At 44.1% G+C, this 27,869-nt stretch overlaps 1 protein-coding gene across 3 annotated transcripts; it reads left to right on the forward strand.

Annotated features, from left to right (window-relative positions):
- Positions 1–2,511: 2,511 nt before the first annotated feature.
- On the forward strand, positions 2,512–27,398 carry LOC114910200 (uncharacterized). Of its 3 annotated transcripts, none has more exons than XM_029250359.1 (18): positions 2,512–2,576; positions 4,414–4,621; positions 5,096–5,216; positions 5,647–7,849; positions 9,561–9,726; positions 10,145–11,365; positions 11,571–11,686; positions 13,990–15,214; positions 16,040–16,150; positions 16,501–16,638; positions 17,243–18,339; positions 18,868–18,985; positions 20,598–20,795; positions 22,989–23,230; positions 23,983–24,148; positions 25,105–25,165; positions 26,040–26,139; positions 27,157–27,398. In XM_029250359.1, the coding sequence occupies exons 1-18, from the start codon at positions 2,532–2,534 to the stop codon at positions 27,199–27,201; spliced, it is 7,581 nt and encodes a 2,526-aa protein (XP_029106192.1). In that variant the 5' UTR covers positions 2,512–2,531; the 3' UTR covers positions 27,202–27,398. The 3 variants fall into 3 exon arrangements, with proteins under 3 accessions (XP_029106192.1, XP_029106191.1, XP_029106193.1); XM_029250358.1 differs by having other exon boundaries at positions 23,983–24,163; positions 27,157–27,376; XM_029250360.1 differs by lacking the exon at positions 2,512–2,576 and having other exon boundaries at positions 4,615–4,691; positions 23,983–24,163; positions 27,157–27,376.
- Positions 27,399–27,869: the final 471 nt, after the last annotated feature.

A 27,869-nucleotide genomic window follows, 5' to 3' on the forward strand; every position in this document is an offset into this window, starting at 1 on the left:
GTCTGTTCTTCTCTAAACATTTTGAAGCCACAACCTGATCCTGCAGATACATCCTACATATCATCTGAGATGGCGTGGTGGCACAGTGAGTGGTGCTGCTGTCTCACAGTGCCTGGGGGGTGTGAGAGGATGTGGGTTTGATCCCTGCTCAGTCTGTGTGGAGTTTGCATGTTCTCCCTGTGTCTGTTTCCTCCCAAAGTCCAGAGACATGCTGTTTTGGTTCCCCCATAGTGTCTGAGTGACACAAAGAGAGTGTGTTCCACTGATGCATGGATGAGTGACCTATTGTAAGTAGTGTATTTAGCAGTGTAACTTACCTTGGTGAATAAGGTGTGCGGGCTGATAAAACTACATAGGGTTCATTGGAAGTTGCTTTGGATAAAAGTGTCTGCTGAATGGGACCGCAGTCCTGCTGTCCGGTGGGTCTGGGGTTCGAGTCCCACTTGGGGTGCCTTGCGGCAGACTGGCGTCCCGTCCTGGGTGTGTCCCCTCCCCTCCGGCCTTACGCCCTGTGTTGCCGGGTAGGCTCCGGTTCCCCGTGACCCCGTAAGGGACAAGCGGTTCTGAAAATGTGTGTGTGTGTGTGTGTCTGCTGAATGAATAAATGTAAATGTATTATCTGCAGGATCTGCCCTTATGTCACAACAGACTCTCTGCAGCTACTTGTCCAGGGCATGGTGATGTCCCACCTGGATTACTGCGACTCTCTCCAGTCTGGCCTTCCAACCTCTGCCACATCAAATCTTTCCAGCTGATACAAAACGCTGCTGCACAAGTCATGTTTGGCCTGCCAAAGCATTCTCATCTATTGCAGTTTTCTGCTCTGGTTCCGATGTGGTGGAATGACCTCCCCCTCTCACTCGGGACTGCTGAATCCCTGTCAACATTTAAGAAGGGTCTCAAAACATGTCTTTAGACTCACTTCTCCCCTGATCTCCTATACGCTGTGTAAAAGTGTACTGCGTTTTTTTTTTGAAAAATGGAAAAAAAAACACTTTACCTTTTGTAGTGGAATGTGAGGAATTGACTTTACTCCAGGATCGCCTCTGCATCCAAACCTCTCCTTTTGTTGATGTAATGCACACTTTCTATTTTTCTCTGAAATGTACATCGCTTTGGAGAAAGGCGTCTGCTAAATGTGTAACAAACAGGTGTAAATCAGAAAGGGGGAAAATACCTTCTCCCTGCGCTGTACGGAAGTGTTTCTGGCAGCTCTTCAGCGCCTCCTGCAGAGCTTTCTACTGCAATCGTGTCACATACCCATACACAGTATACCACTCTGAGATGTAGCATTGACATTTGTGCGTGCGTGCGTGTGCTTGATGATCCACTACAACCCAACCAGACCGCTACGCTCTTCCACATCTGCCCACTTGGTGGTCCCACGCATGGAAAGTAAATCAGGAAGGTTCTCGATTCTAGCTCCACTGTGGTGGAACGACCTCCCCCTCTCACTCAGAACTGCTGAATCTCTGTCCACATTAAAAAGAGTCTGAAAACTCATTTCTTCCAGACTCACCTCGCCCATGATCTCTTAAGTTCACGTAAGCCGTGAATGCTCATGGACTATAACTTTAAGACCATGCCCGGGAAACCTTTACACAGCTACTCCTATAATGTATGGAAATGTTAATATGTATTTCAAAAAAAAAAAAAAAAAATTACTAGGAAGGTGATCAAGAATCGTGGATATTCCGATAAAGTTTTACGCAGCTACTCGTGTGATGAACATTGGTTCATATGGTAGAAAGAAACAAACTGACTGTACTTAAGAATCACACACCTGCAACTATGTCTCTCTTCCTGCTAGTGCAATGAACACATTGTATTTTCAATGAAATGTACGGCGCTTTGGAGAAAAGTGTCTGCTAAATGAATAAATGTAATGTAAATGTGTGCGTCTGCATGTGTGTGCACGAACACACAAAAAGTTCCCAAAATCCATATTTTTCGCTTTCACTTAGGCCAAAAATCCAGAGGGTTCTTAGTGGAGGAAATGAACATTTTCCTCGGTGTCTCAGCAGCACAAAACTCTTTTGAAATGCTCCATTTCTGGAGAAACATGTGTAATGTTCGCGTTGCATTTGGTTTTGCTCTTTTTTTGCTCACTATTTTTGTTAAGCATTAAGCAATACAAACGATGAACATACACACACACACACATTTTCAGAACCGCTTGTCCCATACAGGGTCACGGGGAACCGGAGCCTACCCGGTAACACAGGGCGTAAGGCCAGAGGGGGAGGGGACACACCCAGGACGGGACGCCAGTCCATCGCAAGGCACCCCAAGCGGGACTTGAACCCCAGACCCACCGGAAAGTAGGACCTGGTCCAACCCACTGCGCCACCGCACCCCCCCACGATGAACATATATAATTAAAAATAAAACGATCGTTCTTTATGTCTTCCACACCAGCAGATGTCGCTGTGACATAATAAGTAGTCGAGTTTTTTTTCCCCTAAAATCTCGCGCCTCAATACGAACAAGGACTGTAGTGCGCATGCGCGGCTTTCTAACCGATCAGCAGTATGGAGCGTGAAGAAGAGCTGGAGAAAGAAGCTGGGGGCTGCAGAGTAAGGAAAAGCAATGGATGTCGTTATTTTCCCCCTCTGTTTTCAGAGTGCACAAAGACCGGAACTGTGCGAGTGAATATTTAGTTATTTAAACATATTAAGTTAAGCGAACATGTCCTTGTTACAACTATACAAGGCTTGTATAGTTATCAGTTCGTGTCGAACGAATTTACAGAATAAAGACAAAGAGAATAGCAATTTGTTTACACTTCTTGTTTTTCTCCCATTTTCTTACCGCTTTTATTTTTTTGTCCATAACTAATTAGACACAGCTAATCATCATGTTGTTCAAATTTCTTAAATTAGCTTGTGGTAGCTATTTTTATTTTCTTTTCACGACGTGGAAAAATTGTGCTGTTCTGTCGTGTGGCTGTCATGATCTGGCGTGAGAAGCGCGCTCTAAAAATTAATAAACTTTATTTATTATTGTACGTATTTTAGTCTTAGAAATGCACAGCTGGGATTTTCCCATGACATTGATTTAGTTTACAAACGTCGCTCGAGTCTAAGAGTATAGTCGTCTGTAAATGTGGCTGTCGGGGAAAAGTCCAGAAAAACTGCGCCAAAACCGAGTTTCAGTACCTGGGACACAGCTTCGAATTCTGAAGGACGAGTGGCGCGCGACAGACAGTGTGTCAAAACTTAAGGAGAAGAGAGAGCGTGAGGAGCGCGGGTCCTGGAGCGGGAACCGCGGAGCGCGAGCCACTGGCGCGCGACACGCGTGTCCCCCAGCGCGAGCGCCGTCAGCCTAGAAAAAGTCGGCTGACGCGGACACTCGCGCTTTAGCAGCCGCGACGTCCTCTATTCCGCGGGTTTTGAACGATGCTCAGCGTGGGCGCAGTGGCGACCTCTTGTGGCCAACGTGCTGAGTTCGCCTGGCGCAGAAAGCGACTGACTGCTGAAGCGGTTGTCAGGGGTGTCCGTCCAGTGTGTGTTTATGAGAATTCCCTCGGCGAGTGAGTCTGTACACTGGTGCATCTTTATCTGCTTCTCTTATTGCTGGCTTTGCGTAACTCAGTGGCGAAGATTGCTCAGCCAGTTTGTTGGCGTGTCACTTGCCAACTATTAGTCAATTAGTCAACTGCCTACAGCTCACAGCCATACCCGCATCCTGTCCTGTGTATTTACTGTCTTGTGCTCTTCTGTGTTGCACCATGGTCTCCGGAGAAACAATATTTTGTTCCACTGTATACAAGCTGTATAGAGGAATGACAATAAGAACAACTTGAACTTGATTTGGAGCAGCAGCCAAACTGACTGTGTCGCTGAGTCCGAGGGGAAGATATCAGAAAAGCTCTCCTGACTTTCTTATGGGTTCTTGTTACGCAGTCTAGGCCTACTCATTCCCTACATAAATGGCAGTAAGCTCCCATCTTCAGTTCCATTGTATTTAACTTGCCAGAATGAGTGGTCAAGATGTAGGAAAGGTGGTCCTTGAGTTACAACATGTCTCATACAACGGACGTCCTATTAATGTTATAATAGTAACTTACATTTAATTGTTGGGCTGATGCTTTGTACAAAACAAGTTTGTGCTAAGTTACCTAGAGATTTAACCATTTATACAGCTGTTTAAATTCAGGGTAAATACCATGGGACTGCAGAAGGTGGTATTTGAACCAGGAACCTCCCAGTCCAGTGGCTTTAGCCACTATGCTACTGTGCTATGTTGCTATCATAATGGGGAATTACATCACAAAAATGTATTTTCTATTCTGATTTCCAATCAGCAATCAAATAAGCATGATCTGGGGTGACCTCTGAAGATGATGAAACTAGTGTGGCCTACACTATACTGTGTGCAGTTCAGTGTATGACAGCTGCTCCTGTGTTTCAGGGTGCTGAATCTTTGCCCCAGCCTCCTCCGGCAGGGAGCACAAGCTGCTCGACCAGCACCTCCGATAGCAGTGCAGTACAGGTGTCATCCTGGCTTGCTGAGGACCCTGGCCAGAGCTGCTCCCTGTCCACCCAGCAGGGCCTGGTGACAATGGCCAAGGACTCAGGGCTGTCCAAACAAGGAGGAAGTTCCTGCTCTCTCCATCTAGGTGCAGCAGCTACACCCAGAGCAAACCAGGATTTGCAAATGAAAGCACAGCTAGCTTGTTCAGAACAGATGTACACAGTTGCTAAATAGTATAGAAAAATAGGCAGAATAAAAGAATGGAACATTTTCTAGAAGATATTCATGTATTGTGTCTCTCCGAGTCTTATTCTATTTATGTATGCAAGATTAGGATTTGTCAGTACAAGGAACTGTAGGTTAACAATATTCCAAAGTTAAGTTTGATGTGAAGTAAAGTTTGGAGCGATCTCATTCACTGCATTGTTCATATTGAGAGTTGTGGTCAGGCAGGACCTTGATTAGAGACACAGGGGTACCAAGTAATGTTAATTATCAGCATTATCAGAATTATGTGAGTATGAGTAATCTTAGTGCATATTAATACGAAAACAGTTTATTGCCATGTTTACATAGGAATTGTGCTCAGAGCTAATTCTGTGGCAAAACTTTCTTTAAGAACTTCAAGACAGTCGCCTCTCACCTGCTCTCCCGTTGTTACCAGCACACTTCAATAAAACCCATAGCCTTTTTGAAGACTCTACTTTTCACCACACCAACTTGGATTTTATTCCCCTGAGGTAAGACACCGCTGTAAAGAGCATAACCTGCCCATAGTATTTTAGGAATTGTAGTTTGGATTTAATGGTTCCTTTTGTGTGGTAGGGGTGTGTTGTCCAAATGGAGATGTGGGTAAGATTTTGCTCTTATCAATTGCTAAACTGGTGTATCTTTTGTAATCACATCTTGCATTTCTACTTATATGTAAGAATATCGTAAACTGCTTAATGACCATATGTTTAGTATAGTTTGTGTATCATAGTGTAATTTTAAACATACATTCTAGAGCATAGTCATGCGGACGTGTATAAAAGTTTTCACTGTGAGAAATATGAAAAATCTGGCGCTCACTTTGTGTCACATTCTTTTTCTTATCATTGGAATTCATAATACGTGACACCTTCTGTGAACTGAATGGGTGCAGCTAAGCTCTGCATGTTGTTGTTCTAGGGGTTCTCCAGATGTCTCTGTTGTGTCCGAACAATTCCCGATGCAGTTTCACTTCAGAGAGGCTGCCACTCTGGAAAACTCTGAGCTCTCTTGGAGCAATCAAGCCAAGGACCAGGTCTCTCTGTCCCAACACCCTCTGACTCTCAAAGCAGCTTTTCCAGAGGATGCTGGCAGCTGTTGTTCACTCTCTGAGCATACCCTGTCCCCTGCTTCTGCTGATAAAGACGAGGACAGCGACGAAGACCCTTTCCATACTGGTCTCGATGACGTGGGAGGACTGGAGGACCAGAAAGCACTTAATGCTGATAGAAAGGAGCAGAGTTCTTTAAATGAGAATGCTCAGGAGAAGCCTCAGAAGGCGACCCCTGAAGACGATGCCTTAAATGTGTCTGTGTCTATTCAGCTGTCACGTGTCCTCGAGAAAGATGCTGGGGACTTGAGTAGCAGTAGCACCACAGTCTCATCTGCTTCTAAGTTGTCTTTGAGCAAGACAACTTCGAGGGAGTCCAAAACTGCAAAGGAATCTGACCCAGAAGAAGCCTTTCCAGGGAGGCAACAAGAAATCACTGTAAAGGACTGCGAGCAAAATATGTTCAGGTCCACAGATGACAAATCAATAGTAAATAGTCAGTGTCTTCCAGGAGAAAATTCTTTCTCTATTCCCAAGCAAATGGAAAAATCTAAAGAGGTGCTTGCTGGAGCTGAGCTGTCCAACATCACTGATCGCTCACCTTGTGCTCCACAAGAAAGCAGATCCAATGAACTCCACCAGCAGATGAGCTGTGACATAGAGAATATTCAGCAGACGAAGCCCGGGACCAAAGCGGAGAAGGACGATATCCCCATCCCTAAAGGTAGTCAGTCGGTCACCCCAAATATGGAGTCAGAGGGCACACACAGTGAGAGAGAGAGCACTATCATAGAAGTACCAGTTGGCACCAGTAAGGCTCAGTTGTCAGCTGGGTGCAGCTTTGAACAAGGGCATGCAGACAAAGAGGTGCTGTCTTCTGGGAATCGGGCAGCAGTGGACGGGTCTTTCCTAGGATTGCTTTCACAACCTGTGTTTCAGTCCACCCCAGGTGTTTTCTCTGGGTCTTGCCAAGCAAATGTGCCACTTGCCTCAGGAAAACTTTCTCCAGTCACGACCAGAATCGAGGTGTCCTCAACTTCTGTCAGCAAGGATCAAGGGGGTTCATCAAAAATCAAGCCTGCTGCCGATTTCAGTGGTCTTATCAAAGGCTGTAGTTCAGAGAGCCTAAAGCCAATCAGTGCATCTCTTCAGAGTTCTGGAAAAATCCAATCCTTGCCAAGTATGAGTTACATAGAGAAAGTTGGGGCATGGAATACAAATCAGTCTTCAAGCGAGACGTATTTTGACAAGTTGACTTTGGAGAGATTCACCGTCATGTCTTCAAAAAGTAAGGCTTTTGATACAGTTTCTGACTCTTCAGACTGCATGATGAGCCACCAAGGAAGCAGTACCCTGTTACCCCCTAAAGCGTCTAGGTCAAGCATCAGTAACCGGAGCCCTAGGTGGAACCTTGCTCCCTCCTTTTCTGGACAGGTCACTTCTGTCAGTGGCGATCTGGGAGGTGGAAACTCATCATCGTTGATCCTTTCAGATAGGTCCCAGTCCATATGCACACCCAATAAGGAAGTCCAGCTGTCTGGAGGCCTGCAGGTCAACTTGAAGTTTACCTCTGGTTCCAGTGATGTTTGCCAAAGCACTGAAATTTCAGGTGGAAGACCAAACAGAGACCAAGCTCCATCACCTACAGGAGCTTCGCGTTCCGGAATGAATCAGAGACTGACTTACCAAACAGGGCACCCACAGAATAAGCCTGAAGGTGGTCATGTACAGTGTGGCACCGATCGGGCTGGTTGGCAGGAATTCAGAGCCGGCAGCATTGATGGAGATGCAGGAAGGGACTTTTTGGGAAGTGCAGCTGGGATGCAACTTCCTGCCCAACTCCTGTCCCGTGTTGCTGCCTTGGGCCGCTTCAGCGATGTGTCTTCTTGCCGAGACCTGAATAGTACGCTGGCCAGCTCACAGGACGGTTACCATTGTGACCAGAAAGGAGCAGTCTCCACCGGGGCAGTTTCATCTGTGGTCAGTCTAGAAGTGGACAACTATGACCCCAATTGGATGACAAATCCTTCAACACCAGCTGCCGAAGAGTTTAATATTGAAGAGAGAATTCCGGTAATTGCTTTTAGAGAATGACAATGAGAATGCGTTTTATTGGTCAAGTGTGCTGATGCACACAAGAAATTTGCTGTGGTTATCTTTTACAAGATAAAAACCAGCACATTTGACCCGTGCAGTCTCGATTTTATGTAGGTCACCCAGATTTTTTTTTTTTTTCTTTTTTTGCCAGGAATTGATTGATTTGTGTGAATAACACATCTGCATGCACTACATGCAGCTGGGCTAGCTATTGACCTGACGTCGACATTCTCCGGCATCACTCGTGCCCAGATATTAGCACATTATTATTTTTTTCTTTTAGCTGTTACTTTTTCCCAAAGCAATTTATTGTGTTAAAGTACTTAGTTATTCATCCATTTATGCACCTGGATAATTTTTACTGTCTCAGTTCAGAGTAAATACCTTTCTCCAGGGTACCATTGCAAGAGATGGATTCAAACCTGAGTCCTTTAAGTCCTTATGAAAATAAAATAAGAGGACTGAGGACAGACTTGAGGTGTGCGTGAAACCTGTACTTTGTTTTTGCTATTTGCAGAAATGTAAGTAACTAGGGAGGGATGATGGTGTTGGATTGGACCTTTCTCCGAGCTCCTTGCTTCTGTGACGTAAAGACAGTTATGCACACCACAATCTTATGAACAACTTTACTAACACAAATGTCCTTACTGTTGTATAAATAAAGCCTTAATGTCATGATCAAATGAAGATAATCTAGCATCAACTGTAATGCTGCACGGCACCTCTAACAGTGTAGTGTTGATGTGCTTTGCAGAGTTATGTATGCTGTGTTGTTGGAACTTTATTTCTGTCATAAACGTCCATAAGCCGAATTATCATAATGTCTGCATCCAGCGTCTTGTGCTTGTGAGGTAGACTCCAGTTGACCCTGCACTAGAAAAGCTTTTATTGATTAGTGACTATGAATAAATTTAAAAGACAAGCAACAAATTATCATTTTTGTTAGAAATGTAAAATATGTTGGTGTAACTGCCATACATAAAATACCTCATTTTGATTTTTAATTTTAGGTAACATTTTTTATATTTGTTATAGCCAGTTATATTTTTCTATGATACACACACACACACACACATTTTCAGAACCGCTTGTCCCATACGGGGTCGCGGGGAACCGGAGCCTACCCGGCAACACAGGGCGTAATAAATACTGTTAATTCCATCTTATAAAACTAAAATCTGATGAACAAGGTGATGCCATGGAATATATTAACGTTGTTAATTTCGGTCTTATGTGCTATAGTAGTTTCCCAATCCCTGCATAAGTTCCAAAACAACTTTATCAAAAATATATATCAGCTCACTTGATTAGATCTGACAGATGTTTTCAATAGTATACTTAACTGAAGTTTCAAAAATGGGTTTTTGGCAGACAGTGGTATTGGTTGTGTTCTTAAAGCATTTGTTTTTTAATCCCAAGAACCGTAATTAGTTTTTCCTGAAAGGTTATGTAAAGTATTGCAAAGCGTTCAGTAGTAGTTGAAGGTGTAAATCCAACCCCTGCTGTGTCTGCACAGTTTGCATGTTCCCTTCATGGGCGTCCTTCCGCATGCCATACAGTTGTAGTTAATTAGTAACTTTTTGTTAGTGGCAAACAATGGACTGATATCCTATCACAGATAGGGGCTCTGTATAAGATGGTTGTAAAATTGAACAAACGTGTAACATTCTTGGTTCTGGTTTTGCAGATGTACCTCCATAATCTTGGCATTAACCAGTCTCCGTCAACTGTTCTAACTCCTTTTGTGCCAAGTGGACCCATCAGAGAAACTGAATTTTCCCCAACGGCAACAGACCTGTGCACGATCAAAGGTTCCACATGTACCCCACCAAAGAGCATACAGCCATCTGAAGGTACATATTTTTCAGAATTACATCTTTGGCCTTTGGGTTATGTTCAATATAGCTTTTTATTTTTGGTGTTTCCATTCAAGATTTAGCAGCCCAGTAAGAGGATTTATAAAGCAATTGTAATACGTAGATTATCACCTAATGTTGTGTTATACCCGTTAACCCGCTTTATTCCAAGTTCTCTGCTTTTTTTTTGGGAAAATTCTGTAGACTTAATTTACCTAAAATGATACCAATATGCGGGATGTCATGAAGGCTTATGGCAATCACATGAGAGAAAACATGTTTATGGTCGATAAAAGTTGTAAATGGGTCACATTTGGCCAGACCACAACCAGAGCATTAATAATGAAAATATATTTTTAAAAATATGTTTTTGATGATTGTTTGGTGAAAATGTTTTTCTCCTCTTCTGTTACAGAAAACACACCTCAGAAAGAATTCTCCACATCAAGTCTTATGTCTTTGGGCTCAAACGCTTGCATCCCACTTAGTGTGGACTATATCCCACCCACAAAGTTCCTTTCTTTGCCCACAACAAGCAACTCCTCCATCGACAGGCTGCTGAGTCAGAGTAGCCTGCAGACAGCATTCCGACCCCTGAAAGATGCTCTGGATAATGCCTCTTCAGACACCCTACCTCAGCAGCCCCCTGAAGGGGAAACTCCTCTTCTGGAGACCACTCAGCCCCAGGGTGGTGAAAGCCTACCTACCTCCAGTGTTGAAGAACCCACAGAAAAATTCTGCACTAGTAAGTTGCTCAACACCCAAGACAGGGTTTCTCCCACAGCTCAGCTGTCAAAAACACCCTCTGTCAGTATAACAAGACCAAGTGAAGTAGTGTTGACTGGCAGCTTGGATGAAGACTGGAACTCCTTAGTGGGCACTAAAACCCTGCAGGAGATTCGTAAGCTTCTGGGCAAGACGGAGGACACTGTGTCGGTGAAAACTTCTTTCCCCTCATCTCTTGCCTCTGCGCAGGGCTCCGACAACTCTGTCCTGTGTGAGGAGAGGAAAGTGGTACATTTCCAGGTCTCCGGTACCTCCTCTGCTGCGAACCCTGAAGCCAACTCCTCCCTGCTCTGGGAAGGGTCCATCTCAGAATCTGTGCTGACATCTGGAGAGTTGAGAAATGGCTCATCTAGAGAGCTGCTTCAGTCTGACAGGCCGTTAGTTTGTGGACCTGCAGCTTTCAAAAGTGTGAGAAGTTTTGTGGAGAAAGAGCCACATTCAGTGGCTCTCGGTGGCCTTTTGGGACAGACAGCAGAGCCTTTTGCCCCCAGATCAGTGAGAAGAGAGCCAGAGGGTTGTAGCGCAGGTGTTCCCGATAAGGTGGCCCCCATTGCTTCCTCTGTTGCAGAGGTGAACACCTCAGAGGCAAGCAGTGACACGCAGTCAGAGGACGCGATGGCCTTGAACAACTTTGTTGATGGACCTCCAGCAGCCTCATCATGTGAGAGCTCTGCTCAGAGGGGCCTGAAACTCAGACCTGGCGAGGCAGAACAAGCCACTGAGAGTGACAGTAGCAGCGCCACCGACTCCCTGGCTGCCCGAGTGGCCAGTCTGCTGAGAAATGAGTCACCAGCCACTGTGACGTCCAGCCAGGCCAGTGCCGTGGACAAAGAGGATCATAGAACACGAGGTAAATGTTCATGTCATTGTTCTTATTTTTATACTGTCAAGCGAAATCAACCTCATTGTACTTCATCATTATATAACTGCTGTAACAAACTATGTAAGAGCTTCTTTTTCTCACTATAAGTTGGGGAAAAAAATATTGCATCAACTAGCATCAAATTTCAAAATGTGTGTCTTGCCTGAAGGGCTCTCTGGTCTTTTATTGTCAGAGTCATCGAAGGTGTTGGGGCCCAATGGTGGTTTGCTGGACCTGAATGCACAGGACAGACAGCGCATTGAGGAAATCAAAAGAGAGCTCGTGCTTAGTGCCAGGCATCATGTTAAGGTAGTGGAACCTCACTCTCCTCACAAAACCTGTTTTCCTAGGGGAAAAAAAAAAAAAAAAGTATTAGTTTACACACACACACATCTTCAGAACCGCTTGTCCCATACGGGGTCACGGGGAACCGGAGCCAACCCGGCAACACAGGGCGTAAGGCCGGAGGGGGAGGGGACACACCCAGGACGGGACGCCAGTCCGCCGCAAGGCACCCCAAGCGGGACTCGAACCCCAGACCCACCGGAGAGCAGGACTGCGGTCCAACCCACTGCGCCACCGCACCCCCCTTATTAGTTTACAGTGCCAGTCAAAAAAAAAACAGTCCTGAAGTCAAATCTGCATTTGCTTTCAGTGTATCAACCAAGCAGACCTGTTTCCACTGTACTTCCAAAAAGGCTGTCTTAAAAATGACAAATGTATACACACACACACAGACACACACACACACACATTGTCTGAACCGCTTGTCCCATTCGGGGTCGCGGGGAACCGGAGCCTACCTGGCAACACAGGGCGTAAGGCCGTATTTATATAAGTTTATTAGTATAGTATTACAAATTATACATTTATTCATTTACCTGGCACTTCTTCAGATTGACTTATTTTAAAGTACTTAGACTGATTTACCCGTTTAATCCTGCCGAGTAATTTTAACTGCAGTGTTCAGGGTAAATACCTTGCTGAAGGGTACTACAGCAGGAGCTGGGATTAAAATGTGGATCTTGTGAACAGCTTTTCAGTTGCAAGGCAGTTACTCTAACTACTTCATAAGGAGTATTTGAAACCAGGCAAGTCTCGGTCTAAACAAACACTTGAAATGGAAGTCCATGTCCTTCAGATGTTTTCTTTATGAAACTCAAAATCTGAATCTATGAGAAGAAAAATGATTTGCACATTGCACAGGTTTACATACAGTTGATTGTAGAGTATGTTGAGAGTTTAGCTTCCTCCCTCCTCAAATCCTGTGTTCATAACCAAGTTTCAGAAGTTGCAAAGTTGTGTATTCTTCATCTGTTGTGCTGTTCTAAATGCCTCCAATGTTGTTGGTTTGTGTGAAGACGGGCTGCTCTCTCTGGACTTCGATAGTTATCCCCTGAAGGTAACTTGATGCTTCTTGTTTGTGTTGTGCTCTTGACATGTGAAAGCATGAGTTTGCAGTGGGTTTGAAGTTCCTGCGTATGTTTGCCTTCCTGAACCTTGGAGGGTAAATCTGGTAGGCTGATTTCTTTTCCCTGTGTGCAGGGTTGATGTAGAAATATCAGTTGCGGATGAAAAATTCCCCTTTGCACCATGACTTTTCAGATCTTTTGGCTTTAAGTGGTCATTCTGACCTGGACATTTACTATGTTCACATTTCTGTTGAGGTCTTGCAAGACTCGGTAAAAAAAGGAAACAAAAAACAGCCACTTGAATTATGACGTTCAGTAGATGCTCCAGTAGCTTGTTATGACCTCATTGATGAGGATGAGGAACTGCTCAGGAAATAAAAAAGCCAGGCTTGTTATTTTCCTACTTTCCTCAAGAAGGAAGAAGGCTTTCTTGTCAAACAACTTGATCTCTTCTGACCTTGGATTAGCCTATATTACGCGCTCATTTTAGTTGTTAAAATACATGCTTTTTTAGGATTTTTTAAATACACACACCATGTCTACACCCCTTGTCCCAAGCAGGGTTGCGGCGAACCGGAGCCTAACACGGCAACACAGAGTGCAAGGTTGGAGGGGGAGGGGAAACACACAGGACAGCGTGCGAGTCTGGTGCAAGGCACCCCAAGCAGGACTTGAACCCCAGACCCTCACCACAGCGGGCCCCAGCCAAAACTGCTGGGCTGCCATGCCCCCTGATTTTTTTAAATATAAATGTCTAATTTAAACAAAAAACTCACCAATCAACTGTTTGTATAGTATTATTATACAACATATAAGGCACAATATGAAATATGAAAGAATCAGTGGTACGTATTTATCTCCTTATTGCATAGAGTGAAGAACATTTTTGCTAGCTGTTAGCTGTAATGCAGAGACATGAATATTGGACATTGCTAAAGATTGACAGCCTGTTGGTTGTGGTCCTTTTCACACTCTTGGCACTGCAAGTTCAAATCCTCAACCGGCTGTTGTAAGTTTAAATAGTACAAGACCAGAGCATTAATGAATGCATATATATAAGTGTGGTCCCTAAAGTGTGCATTAGTGAACATGGTCCAAAAATGCCTTGTCATTGACCTCATGTGACACTAACTGTGCAAAAACCATGTAGAAACATGCATCAACCAATTAGGGTGAATTTTTCCTTTCCCAACCCACCAGAGGCAACTGAGTTCAGAAACTGATTCTGGCAGCCAGTCAAGCAGTGGTGCATATTGGAGGCAGCTTCCAGACCAGGCCCTGAGGACCACAGATCACCACAGACTCCTGGACTCCACCATGCAACAGAACTTGGAGGCACGGGTCCGAGAAATCGCTCGCCGGGAGGGCCTGCTTCTCCCTGGAATCAGTATGAAGCCCATCACTGCTATCACTGTATCCTCCTGCCACCAGCGTCCCTCCTCCTCCACCCACTCAACCAGTCCTTCCTCTTCACCCTTACGGTTTGCACACCATCCTGCAGATGTGGTTCCTAAATGCACTGCTAGGGAGTCCCCCTCAGAAAGCCAGGAACCCGCTGTCACACAGAGAGAGGGTACAAATGTGCCTCGGAATGCGCTAACTGCCATAGTGTTGAAATCTGGTCTCTCTGACTACATTACTGCCCCAGAACAGCATGAGGCTGATTCGGTTTCAGAGCCAGAGGTACAGTCAGGAGCGCTCACACTGGGCAGCTCACTGAGCCCTGAGAAAAAGACTCTAAACGAGAAGGATGCTGGGTTGGGGAAGGACTCGGTTGGTTCCTTCGACCCTTTGGCTGGCACAACCCACCTGTTCAGCTCTACCGGTTACAGGCAGATCTCCAGGTCCTTTCCCGATGTTGGAAACACTTCCACCGCCCTGGAACACAGGGACTCTCCCCTGCATGTCACCTCATCTGTTTCCAGCTCCTCCATCACCTCCCCCACCAAGAAAGTCCTTCTCCACATGCCTTGCTCCCAGTCTCCTAGGCAGCTTGGTGGACATGCCGAAGAGGGTGCTATAAGCAGGTCCCGTCAGATCAGTGGCATCACATTCAATAAGCAACAAGCTCACCTTTCTCCTGACTCTTCTGCCAGACGAACCTCCCAGTATCCTTTTGCAGAGGCTGCCCATCGGCTTCCATCCTCCGATGACTGGCCACGGAAAGTGCCAAGTTCACATTTCCCAGTGTCTGTTGAAACCAGTGAGCAGCCTGGAGTTGCCTTAAAACCGTTATTATTCGAAGACGTTGGACTGAAAAGGGAGCAGGACCCAGTCAGAAACCCATATTGTGAAACAGCTGGCACCTCAGTTCAGATCACCACAGGGGATGAGTTACAGATTGCACAACCTACCGGACTTTCGAACACCTTCCCTTCTCAGAAGTTGACAAGCCAGTCTCAGCCTTTATCCTGCGAGACACCCGGTATGCACTCTGTTGATTCAGGTCTACAACTAAGTGACTTGTTTAATTTAGAAGAATGAAAACATGTTTTCATGCAGTACAGGTGGCCCTTGATTTATGATGGCATTCTGTTCTATCAGCACCGTTGTAACCAAATAGAACCATAATGATACAGAAACAATGAACATGCACGAGTGCTACATTGTATAACATGGCTTTAATTTTCACCAATTTTCACACATTCTGTGTTAAAATAATGCTAATATGGCATAAGTACAGTACAGCATTACAGTTTGGTGCTGCAGTTTTTGTTTTCTTGTTTTTGAGTGTTTTTTTCTGAACACTCACTTTTTCAGTTTCTAGCCATTTTAAATAAAAAGTTGAAGTGAACCAATTTTACAAACAAAAGGTTTTGTAAAATGCTTTTGCTGTTAGACACTCAGACACTGACTGCACAATCAGTATCAGATATGGGGCTTTACAGCAGCACTACCAGCTGATGTTGTTATACAGCAGATGGAACGTCCTCTTTAAACGTGACAGCCAAATGTTTGGACCTGAAAATAATATAATAAGGTTAATAGGGCCTCCATCGTAAGTTGTGTATGTGTTAAGTCAAGGACCACCTTGCTTTGTTCCAAACTTTCTAGTGTTTTGGATTAGTAATTTATGATCTCTTAATTTATTTGCTTGAGTTGAAGGGCACACACTTTTAGTGCATTTAGGAAATGTTTTTGATGGGGGTCTATTCCTTTTATCTCCTTTTGTTTTGGTGGGACGTTCCAGACCTTTCTCTGTGCTGTCACCTTACAGTATTTATGACATGTGGTTTTCCCTACACCGCAGCTATGCCTGTTCTGTTACCTTACAAGCCCCACGGGAGCCCAGAGGTCTTCTACGTTCCCCAGACAGAGGCGCTGTTGTCCCCAGTCAGCACAATGGAGAGCTCCCATCCAGGTGTGCTGCTCCAAGTCCTCAGCACTTACCCAGTTACTCAGTGAAGTGGTAAAAGCACAAGTAGATCACACTAGGTGACAGTGCACACAGTTCCTACTCTTTCCCCTTATACTAGTGTGGTACAACTAGATATGTTCCAGTCTCTTCCATATGCTTTTGTGGCACTGCCAATGACACGCACACTGGTAAAACCCTCTTTAAAGCTATGAATAATGAATAAGCACCCGATCTGAGATGACAGCTGCTGCGCAACAGGGGGTCACAGGTGTCTCAGGCACCTCACTGCAGTTGACACTGTGTCTTGGGTCTCCAGACTGTTCCTGTGTTCAGACACGCTCTGTCTTTTCCAGGCTCAGACGACGCTGTGCCCCCAAAATTTAGCCCTGAGGTTCTCGGCTCCAGGGACCAGGAAGAGGACTGTGGTGTCACCATTAAGCATGCAGAGGGGGTATACAGTAAGCGGCAGGCGGAGTCCAGGGGATTCCTAGGTGAGGGCTGCTGTTTTTGGAGGGCAAAGCTGGTGCTGCACTGTGTTTTCTGGAATTTTTTTCAACTTTCATCATTTTCTGTTTCTCTGAGATTTATAATGTTTTTATATTGGGAGCCTAAGTGCAGTTTAGGTAAACGTGGCAACTGTACTGTTTTAAATGTCCAATGCCTTAATGAGTATTGTTCTAGTTTTAAACATAGACTGAGAAAATTACTCATGCTTATATAATTTTATATATGTATTTATGAATGTGTCCTTTTAAGTCATTTCATTTGTGTGTTCATAGTGGTTAGCTACTGGGCTGTGGTTTCAGACCTGGGTCAAAATCAGGTTCTGCATGCGTGTGTCCCATGGGTTTCTTCCCACAGCCTTTTGCTTCAAGTAAATTGGTGACTCTGAGTTCCCTATAGTGTGTGAATGAGTGTATGAGGGTGAGTGCCCTGTGGCAAATTGGCGTTCAATCCAGGGTGTACCCTGCCTCGCACCCTGCGCTTCCTGGGATTGGCTCCAGGCCACAAAAACTCTTGACTTTACTAGTAGTTACTGAAGATGGATGGATACATTTCTTAATTGTAGTGCATGTGATATTTCCTGTCTACTAGGTAGCAATATAAAAGAGGGCACAACATTTGCTACTGAAAACTCCCAGAATTCCAGTCGATATCCTCTGTCTCTTGAAACAACCATGCAAAGCAGCCTACAGAATCAAACTGTGTCCAGTAACAATCCTGTTTCCTTGATGGAAACTGCTTTCAGCAGAAGCCAGAGGTTGCATGAGCAAGGACCCAGCACAGGCTGCTTGTCGCTTATCCAGTGCTTGGAGGAAGAGTTTGCACCTTTACAGGGAGAGGTAGACAACAGTTTGGAAGACCTAGAGCCTTGCTATAGGCGAGGTATTGAAAGAGCCGGAAGGGAAGTATTTGCGAAAACGAGGCAGGCCCTGATTCCTGGAGGAAGGTCTTCTCAGGAGAGTGGCGGCGATCTGGACAAGCGGCACCATGACAGGTTTGTTCACAGGAGGAGTGAGGAGTGGATTCACCCTGCCTCTGTGACGGAACTGTCCTTGCTGGAGAGGCTGGAGCGCCTGTCCCGCTTCATCCACACTTCCAGACATGTAAAAGAGAGATCCAGCCGGGGCAACTGGTGCAAGAGGGAGGCGGAGCCAGCCGGACAGTATAGGTGGAGGGAGACAACCCCAGCAGAGCTGAGGGACACGAGACAAAATGGCGAGTTGGAGGAGGCAAACTGGAGATTGGATCACAAGAAAAGAGCAAGAAATAGAGGAGGGGGGGATGAGAGCAGGAGACGGACAGAACATGGTGAAACAACTGATAGGACAAGGGGAAGCCGAGAGCAGCCTGTGCGCTTGGCTTGGACAGAAGATCACTCTCAGAAGTCCACCCGCACCGAGCCGTCCCTCAACCATCGTTGCTATCCGGCTGAGAGGGACAAGTCAGGAAGCAGGCTGGGCGAAATGGATGTCGCTATCCAGACTGAGTCCTCAGACACGACCGGTACTGTGTCCACGATTGACACTCCCCGCCTGTTGAGAGCCTTCGGGCCGCAGCGGGTTACCAGCGGCCTCGAGAGACTTCACAGCACCGTCGACAGGCAGAGGGAGAGGAAGGCCAACAGCAAACGCAGAGCTCCTCCCGTCTCTGACAGCAACAGTACAGACGACTTCACGGTACCTGCTCAGGTATCTTAATTTGTGAAATATCATAAGTAAAAACACTTAAATGTGTCACTTTTGGGACTTGCTGGACAGTGTTCTGCCAGAGTAACGGCACCGTTACTGATCCTTATAACCATTCTCTAATCACTAATGCCACTACTAGCTTTGCTAGAAAGTAGGTTTAAACCCTTTTCACTCTGTGGAGTCTGCATGCTCTTCCCGTGTTCATGCAGGTTTTCGCCAAGTGCTCTGGGTTTCACCGACAGCGCGAAAACGTGTGTTTCAGATGAATTGTTGACTCTGAATTGCCCATAGTGTGTGTGTGTGTGTGTGTTCGTGTTCGTGTTTGTGTATATATCTGTTACATTGTTCTGATGTATAAATGTGTGAAGGGCTGTAGGGAGTTCAGCGCAGTGGATCTGAATGCTCCAAGTCACCTTGGATAAAGGTGTCAGATAAATAATAGTAATCATTGTAGGTTGCTTTGGAGTAAAGTGTTTGCTGAATAAGTGTAAATGCATGCATCCTCTTTACCTGCCCTTTCACCGTCAGGGGACCTCTCCGTCAGTGCTGTCCACCAGCACAGACTCCCAACCCCCATGCCGTGGTGCCACGCGTGACATTCAGGTGAAAAGGTCTGTCAAGCTGGTCAGCAAAGGAATACAGGCTGGTAAGTGGTCCTTTGTATCGAGGAGTATGTGTGGTATAGAAAATTTTCCCTCTGAGCCTGCAAGGGGGTGTAATGGTTCCAAGTGTCTTTCAGGGCCTGAACAGTTTAAACACTGTCCTTTTATTTTTTAAATCTATAAATAGCTATTTCAAACTGATGGAGTTTTCTCTGTGGCAAAACTGTAAATGAGGAAGAAAATCCCTAGTGGTTTGTTGATGACAGAAATGCCTTGTAGCTTCTCTCAGTCAACAGGGCCGTCCAGTTGAAATGATTGAAAAATACTCTGGTATGTAAAAAGAATAAGAAAAAAGTATCGTTCATTTCAAACTGCACATGCTGTGAAGAAACATAATTTTAAACCTGCTATTTATGGACCTGTGTGGTCACAGGTAACAGGTGTCCAAGTGTACCAACGGTAGAGGCCTTGAGGGTAAGATCACTTACCACACTTTCATTGCAGGGTCCCGTATCCGATTACAGTGACGTTAAGTTTCACACTCTCTCCTTTATTGCCTTGCAGCAGATGGCAAATAAATTGCTTTGCGGCTCCTCTTCCACTGACTTTAAAAAGCAGGTGCACGTCTACATTTCTTGGCTAATAAATCATTTTTAACTGTAGTAGCCGGAATGGCAAGGGTTATTGTAGTCTCAATTAGACAAGCCCAAATTTAAAACTCCTCGCTGTGTGCTTTTAAGTCACTGTCACATTAAGTAAATAACATATGAGAGTAATAAATTTACATTTTTAAAACATCTTCCAAATGAATAAATATAGACAGCTTGTACTGTTTAACTGTAAAGAGCCATGTGAAATCCAAACTTGGTCCTCATAAACATGAATGAATACTTGAATCAAAATAGGGGTATTATGCATACTCAAATGGGTGCATCTCAGGGGATGACTGTGTACTGGTTATATACCCACACTATTGTTTCTAAGTGTGGGGGCCAATGTAAATTTTTGAGTAAGATTGATAAACGCACACACAATGTCTACAACTGCTTGTCCCGAGCTGGGTCGCGGCAAGCTGGAGCCCAACCAGGCAACACGGGGCACAAGGATGAATGGGGAGGGATCACACCCCGGGCAGGATGCCAGTCTGCCGCAAGGCACCCCAAGCAGGATTGGCACCCCAAGCAGGATTCGAACCCCAGACCCACCACAGAGCAGGCCCCGGCCAAACCCGCTGCACAATCACACACCCTCCCTTGATAAACACTGAACAGTGAAAATCTGTACACTGTTACTGTGTTCATGTAGAAAATAAATATATTATTCAGGTCACACTCAAATCCTACAGTGTTTTCTGCTGGTTGACGCTGGAAGTTCTTTAAGAGTACATAACTTGGGTCATTCCATCAGTGGGACGAACACTGTGAAATCTTCCCGTGTCTTGGGTGCTTGTAGCTGGTTGGATGCTGGGAGTGCAGTATGTGTTTGGTCCTCTGATTGGATTTAGTTCCCTTCCACGGCACCACGGGACATACTCTCACTGTGTAAAGTAAGGCACACGAAAATGATAACAAACTGGCAGATAAATTCAGATGTAATTAGATTAAAGATAATTCAAGATTAAAATAATTGAAAACGAAACAATTGTGTCCTTGACAGGTGACCTGGAGATTGTCAGCAATGGCACACGGAAACACACCCGCGATGTTGGGACCACCTTCCCTTCCCCACAGTCTTCACGGCGACTGGAGGTCATTGCTTCTGACAGTAAGGGAATCAACGGGGAGCAGAAAACCCCTCCTCAACCCCAAGACCCTGAAAATGGCAGCTGGAGCCAACCTATGGTTTATCCCCCAGGTATAGGAATTTATGTAATACTACAGATGGATCTGGCTTTGAATCTGTGATTATTCTGAAACCAGTATCAAAAATAAGTTCCTTAATCTCCCCCTGTGGCAGAGTGGTGACAGATCTGGCAAATTGTTTGTCCTTTTTAATTGGTTTTATAAACAGTACTGGCTAACAGCAACATAGAGACAGAAACAGTACACTGGGAACTTGCAAATGCATCTCCACATACAAAAAACAATCAGAATCAGAACGAGCTTTATTGCCAAGTATGTTCACACATACAAGGAATTTGTCTTGGTGACAGGAACTTCCACAGCACAGACAGAATGACAGTGGCAAGATAGATGAGAAGATAGAGTATGTGAATAAGGGATGAAAAATATATAAAAAATATACAGTACCCAATATTATATACAAAAATAGTCACTAGTTACAAATGGAAGGGAGTGTGAGAAGTGATATGATGTGATAAAAAGTTAGAAATATAAATAGCATTATGTATTGCACTGGTTTACTCTCTAGTGGAGAGATTTAGGTGTTCATGAGGTAGATGGCCTGAGGAAAGAAACTTTTCTTATGCCTGGCTGTCCTGGTGCTCAGTGCTCTGTAGCGCTGGCCAGATGGCAAGGGTTCGAAGAGGAAGTGGCCTGGATGTGAGGGGTCTAGAATGATTTTGCTAGCCCTTTTACTGACTCTGGACGAGTGCAGTTCTTGGAGAGCTGGGGGGGATGTGCCGATGATTCTTCCAGCAGTCCGAACTATCTGCTGTAGTCTTTTGATGTCTGACTTCGTAGCTGAGCTGAACCAGACAGGTGCAGAGGACAGACTCAATGACTGCGGAGTAGAATTGCATCAGTAGCTCCTGTGGCAGGTTGAACTTCCTCAGCTGGCGAAGGAAGTACAACCTCTGCTGGGCCTTCTTCACAATGGAGTCTATGTGGGGCTCCCACTTCAGGTCCTGTGAGATGGTGGTGCCCAGGAACCTGAATGACTCCACTGTTGCCACAGTGCTGTTCATGATGGTGAGTGGGGATAATGCTGAGGTGTTTCTCCTGAAGTCTACGATCATCTCCACTGTTTTGAGCGTGTTCAGCTCCAGGTTGTTATGACTGCACCAGACAGCCAGCTCTTGGACCTCCTGTCTGTAAGCAGACTCGTCACCATCCCGGATGAGGCCAATGAGTGTGGTGTCGTCTGCGAACTTCAGGAGTTTAACAGAGGGGTCTTTAGCGGTTCAGTCGTTGGTGTACAGGGAGAAGAGCAGTGAGGAGAGCACACATCCCTGGGGGGTGCCAGTACTGATCGTGAAAACAAGGGTAGAAGATAAAAGGATGGAGTATTTCATAAGTGTAACATTTAGCTCCAGAATGGTGGTCCACACTCTCCAGAATTCCTGTGAATTTTCACTCTGAACAAATCTTAATTTTTCTAATGGAAGAAAAAGAAACTTTGGTCATCTACATATTTACAGTGGAAATTTCAGGCGTAACTCATAACAACAAAATACATTTCCTTGCAAGGGATGCAAGATAATCCAGCAAGTTTTCCATAATTTCATCCAAAAGGAATTTGGGTTGTGGTGTGACAAAAAACAGAGGAAAACAAAATAAACTTTTTCTAAAGGGTTTTTAAGTGGTTGAGTGACCCTGAGTTGGATTTTTAAATAAGCAAATAATAACGCAGGTGAGAACTTGTTGTATCAGCCTACTGCAGTGTATTGCCTGTAAAATCAGTATTCATCTAAAAGATTGGATGTAATTGTAAATTCTTTATGGAGGAAAAAACTTGCTGGCGTTTCAAGTCTTTCCTGCAAACCCAGAATTGTTCTTGTAGCTCTATTTAACTTATCACACCTATGGGAATGGGCTTTTTCTCGCCTTTTCTTAATTGTGTCGGATTATAAACTTCTTCAGTCAGAAGTACTACGTAGCTACAGAAATTACCTGATGAGAAAGTGCACTTTAGTTATGGTTCACAGCTTTCTTCATTTAATTGACATGTTTCTCCAAGGTGACTTCCAGTGCTAGGTTTGTCTGCTAAGCTACTCAGCTATTTACCCGGTATATTTTAGTGTGTCAGATCAAGGTGCATGCTAGGTTGTATTCTAACCTGGGTCATTCAATTGCAAGGTGACAGTGTACACACCTCCTCCTGCTCCTTTGGAGACCCTGTGCCCATTTTTTCCTGTGCCCACTGCAGGTGTGTCGTGGTTCATTCCTACTGACAAGGAGAAGAAGGAGAACAGACCTGACTGTGCTTCAGGTCCAGGTCCAGTGTGGTTTGAGCCTTTTACCAAAATGAAACCCTGGAGGGAACCACTGCGAGAGAGGCAGGTGCAGGATGAGCCCGTGAGCTCTAGAGAAAGGAGCCAGCGGCAGCCAGCGCCAGATGACACGGTAATGGGCAAGGTTCCCTCCGCCCTGGTTCGGGTAACTCTTCAGGTTTGTACCTGTGTGTCCTTATTAGGATTTTGTCATATTACATGTTTTGGTAATACGCATATTTGCAAAGTGAAAATTTTTTTTTTTTTGGCTGTAAGCATTATTCCTGTTTTCTAATTGATGTGAATTGGTGTGTTTCTTTGGATATTTGCTGATTTAGTACATTGTCAATATTAGAAATAATACTGAATATTGCTTGAAATACTCTATTTTAAATGTTAAAGAATTAAATTGTAAAATTTTCTTATTTAAATTGATTTTAAATGTCTAATATTTTTAAATATTCAAAAATATAATACCGTATTTACTTGATTCTAAGAGACCATAGACTGTAAGACTCATCCTAGATTTAGAGATGCATCCTTGTTGGAAAAAAAAAAAGGGCAAAAAATACCAACCTCGCATTATTTGAGCTTAGTATGACACAAACCTTAAATTTTCAATATAACTAACAATGGAGCAAGATGAAATGCGAAAGTAAATGGGGGAAAAATTCTTATCAATTTTGCCGATTTCCTCTTCATTATGGACCTGTGACCCTTTATCAAAATCGAAATCTACTGAATCACGGTTAGATTCACAAAAATATCATCTTCTATGCCAAATTTAGGTTACGCATGTCGTTCTAGTAATGGACGTAACTGAAGCGATGAACGATTACGGGCGTGCGATTACGTCAACAGTTCTGAGACACGTCCCTGAATATGTTGACACCATCAAAGTCATGACAGTGCCCTGATTTTACCTGGCAGGAAGCCCTGGAGCTGCACAGACCTGACTTCATCTCCTGCTCTCGGGAGAGGATGAAGAAGCTGGGGCTTCGTGCAGAAGAGCGGCGTCTCCAGGCCATGTTTGCCCAGGAGAGGGAGGACCTTTTCAACCGTCCTACTGGCACAGAGGGGCACACCATTCCCACAGGTTCTTCATACTGCTGTCAGGAACCATTACCAGATCGCTATTACAATTTAATGTCTGCATTTCCAGTTTTTCTAGGGATTTATTTACGAAGCCCCATCTGGCATTGGTTAATGTGGTGATGACGACATCTGTTCCTGGTTCAGATCCCACTCTGCTGCAGAACTGAAATTTGTTCAACAATCAGTACTTTTTAAGTCGCTTTGGAAAAAAGTAGAAAAGCAAAATAAATTACGATAACTGGCTGTCAAGTGTCCAGCGTTTTGGTCTCATCTTGACAGTTCTCTACAATTCTATCCTTTGCCAATCCAAATCGTTTCACTTGACATGCTTCTTGAGAAATATTGTTTGGATCGGTTTCACAGGTGATGTAGAATATTTAATATTTCGAGCAAACAATGTAAATGCATTATTTCATCGAGGCCAATACTGCCATAGCAGTACTCCATGCCTTTAGTCAGACTTAAGTACAGTCAAAACTGTTTACTTCATTTAGCAGACGCTTTTCTCCGAAGCGACTCTCAGTGAACACTATGTAGTGTTATCAGCCCACATCTTATTTACCAGGGTGACTTACACTGCTAGATACACTACTTACTCATCCATACATCAGTGGAACACACTCTCTGTGTTACTCCCACACACTAGGGGTGACTTAGTCACCAGTCTACCTGAACAGCATCTCTTTGGACTGGGTGGAAACCGGAGCACCCGGAGGAAACCCACACAGACACAGGGAGAGCATACGAACTCCACACAGACTGAGCGGGGATCGAACCCTCGTTCTCTTGCACCACCCAGGTGCTGTGAGGCAGCAGCGTCACTCACTGTGCCACCTTGCCGCAAATTTGTGTCCTCTAAATCTGGTCTCGGCTGAAGCATTTAAACCGTGTATAATGTGGTGCTTCTATTAATGATGCTGTGTCCTGAACAAATTCCATTTCTGTTTTTTTCCTCAGGGCCCCTGGTTTATGCTAAAAGAGTAATACCAAAGAAGGAGATGTTCATGAGGTCCAAAAAGTAAATTCCAGCTCCAATTTTCTGCTTTCCCTGGCTGTTTATATTTTGTTATAATTTTTGCCAAAGAAACTTTTTTTGCTTTTTTGTCCCTCACTTTGTTGTCCCTGCAGCTTAATGCTTTGAGGCAAAATGATTTTCCTTCACATAATGTAATATTTCCTCAGTCAAAGTAGCTGAATTTCCAGTGTGTCTTTTACACATTTCTGACAGTTGTATGTTATGGCATTATGAATTTTGGAAACTGGTAAAAGCAGGTTGGCAGATTGTGCACATTCAAGTGACCCATCTCTTCTCTCTTTCCTGCATTAACTGCATGTCTTCTGAGTGAACTCATTGTGTCTGTGGAGGAAGGGTAATCTTTATTATTGCATTTTGTCCAACCCCCTAATGCTTGGCCCAATTCCTGCATTTGATGTTGCATTAAACACAAGATTAAGGCTCTAGGCCCACAAATTAATGATACCAACAGACCAAAAAACTCATGTTGAATGCCTTGCTAGTCTTCAAACACTTTAAAAATACATTTTCACCTGTTTTTTTACTGCTTTGACCAATCTTTAGGAAAGGGTCTAATTTAGTTACTCAGATATTCAAAGTACAACTATTCCAAAGATATACGTATCAAAATGTAGTACGCATAAACTCTTTTCCCCTTACTTACCAAATATCTAGTCTGATCATCTATCTAATGTCTGTTGCTTCTCCAGCCACTGCTCTGAAGGAGCCGGTGCAAATCACACCCCATTTATAAAATCCAGCAGGTTTAAATGAAGACCTAAAGTGCATGTTCGTTCCTTTGAATGAGGCCCCTGCAAGTGTGATGTGGCTAAAATCAGTTTTCTGCCTTCCTAACTCACCTTCTCACCTGTGCCAGGATGTATTGTCGACTGCCAGAAGTGCAGCGGAAGAAAGAGGAGGAGCGACGCCGGGCTGAGTATCGCTCTTATAGGCTAAAAGCTCAACTCTACAAGAAGGTAAGGCCCAAGGCCTCCCTCCAAAAGGCTGCTAGCAGTTCTGCCATTCGATTCTTCTTCTCACCCACAGAGCTAATCAGCTCAACCTCGGTGCTTCTTGTTTTTTGAAAACCACGGGCTGGCAGACTGCAACTCTAGTAAAATGCAGAAGGAAGATCTGATAACCCCACAGTGGTTATATACTAAAAGGGTTAATCAAGTTTTTGATTATACCTATCATTCTGCATCTGAAGGCTGGGGACCTTCCTTCACACTTTGTATACATCTTGCAACCTTCCAAAAGCTGCACTGCAGAAAATGCACAATGGATTTTTCTGACATCGGGAAAAGCTTTTTTCACTGCTCCGTCAGAATATTTTAAGTCTTTTAACCAGTTTTTCTGAGCTTTGAGCAGAATTCAGTCACGTCTTTGTCGCACAGTTGAGGAAACATCCGTCACTGTAACTGTTGCAAAATATGAATTGATGTATGGATGAGTGACCCATTGTAAGTAGTGTATCTAGCAGTGTAAATCACCTTGGTGAATAAGGTGTGTGGGCTAGTAACACTATATAGCATCCATTGTAAGTTGCTTTGGAGAAAAGCATCTGCTAAGTGAATAAATGTAAATGTAAAATGGGGTAAAACTATTGAATGGGTCAATTGAAGTCTAAACAAAAGGGTCCTACTGCTAGTGTACAAACAGAATCCCTTGAGCTTAGACACCCCCCCACAGCACAGCCCCAACACACATAGTCACACTCCAAAACTTCCCAATGAACCCTTCCGCACAGGCTGCTTTCACTATATCTGGACCAGATAGCAACAAAATCTAGTGTCGGGTGACCTGCTCTAGGAGGCCACAAAATACGTTTATTAAATATGTTTTTTGTTTAGGATTTGCCCTGGACTTCTAAGAGCTCGATCTTTCTGACCCACATGTTGCTATTTTGAGTGATAAGACTAAGTTCAATGTATTTGATTAGCAGGACAGTCTCACCTTGACTGAACTGAATGTCTGGGACTTTTATCTTACAGAAAATCACCAACCATGTGCTGGGCAGGAAAACACCATGGCAGTGATACGACTGAGCTGAGAAGCATCAAAGCTCTGTGATCATGAGTGCTGTGAAAATTATGGTGATTCTTTTGTTTTTAGACATAGATATTAATACTTGAACATTATTTATATGCTGTGCTTTGTTTTATAATACTACTGAGATGTATTTGAATGTAATGCAGATTTCTGTAAATGATACCCTTAAAATAATAAATTTGGCTTGACTAAGAAATGTTGATAAATAATCTTTGGAAACAAGATTTTATCTTGACTGAAGAGAATACATTTGCAGTACATTGTATCACCACAAGAGGAAATGAATGCATCCATACATCAATTATCAATAACTGCTTGCAGTTAGATGGTTCGGAGCCAATCCTCTGGACATAACTGGGCATAATAAGCTCAGAACTTATAACTGATGGTCCTGCTTTAGTGTGTCCTGGCAATTCCCATATAAGAGGTGATCAAATGCTGCTAAAAAAAGGTTTTGAATTTTGAAGTAGCTTGATGAGATTTAAAGCAGCTATATAGGAGTCATTTATAACTAATTTGCTTAAACATGAGTTCTGACAGCAAGCACCTTATGTCAGGACTAAAGCAGTATGTTAAATTTAAAAACAAGCCAAGTGTAGTCTGGGGCTGAATTAGAGGCACATTTATTTACACAAAAAAAAAACATTAATATAAC

The sequence above is a fragment of the Scleropages formosus genome, chromosome 3, assembly GCF_900964775.1.
Source record: "Scleropages formosus chromosome 3, fSclFor1.1, whole genome shotgun sequence".
In the NCBI taxonomy this organism is placed as follows: domain Eukaryota; kingdom Metazoa; phylum Chordata; class Actinopteri; order Osteoglossiformes; family Osteoglossidae; genus Scleropages; species Scleropages formosus.

Excerpts from the sequence above, each read along its gene's own strand:
- LOC114910200 (XM_029250358.1), top strand. The coding sequence starts at position 2,532 with ATGGAGCGTGAAGAAGAGCTGGAGAAAGAAGCTGGGGGCTGCAGA. Across the intron at positions 11,366-11,570 it reads AGAGGATCATAGAACACGAG|AGTCATCGAAGGTGTTGGGG; the intron begins GTAAATGTTCAT and ends TTTTATTGTCAG. Across the intron at positions 11,687-13,989 it reads GTGCCAGGCATCATGTTAAG|AGGCAACTGAGTTCAGAAAC; the intron begins GTAGTGGAACCT and ends CCAACCCACCAG.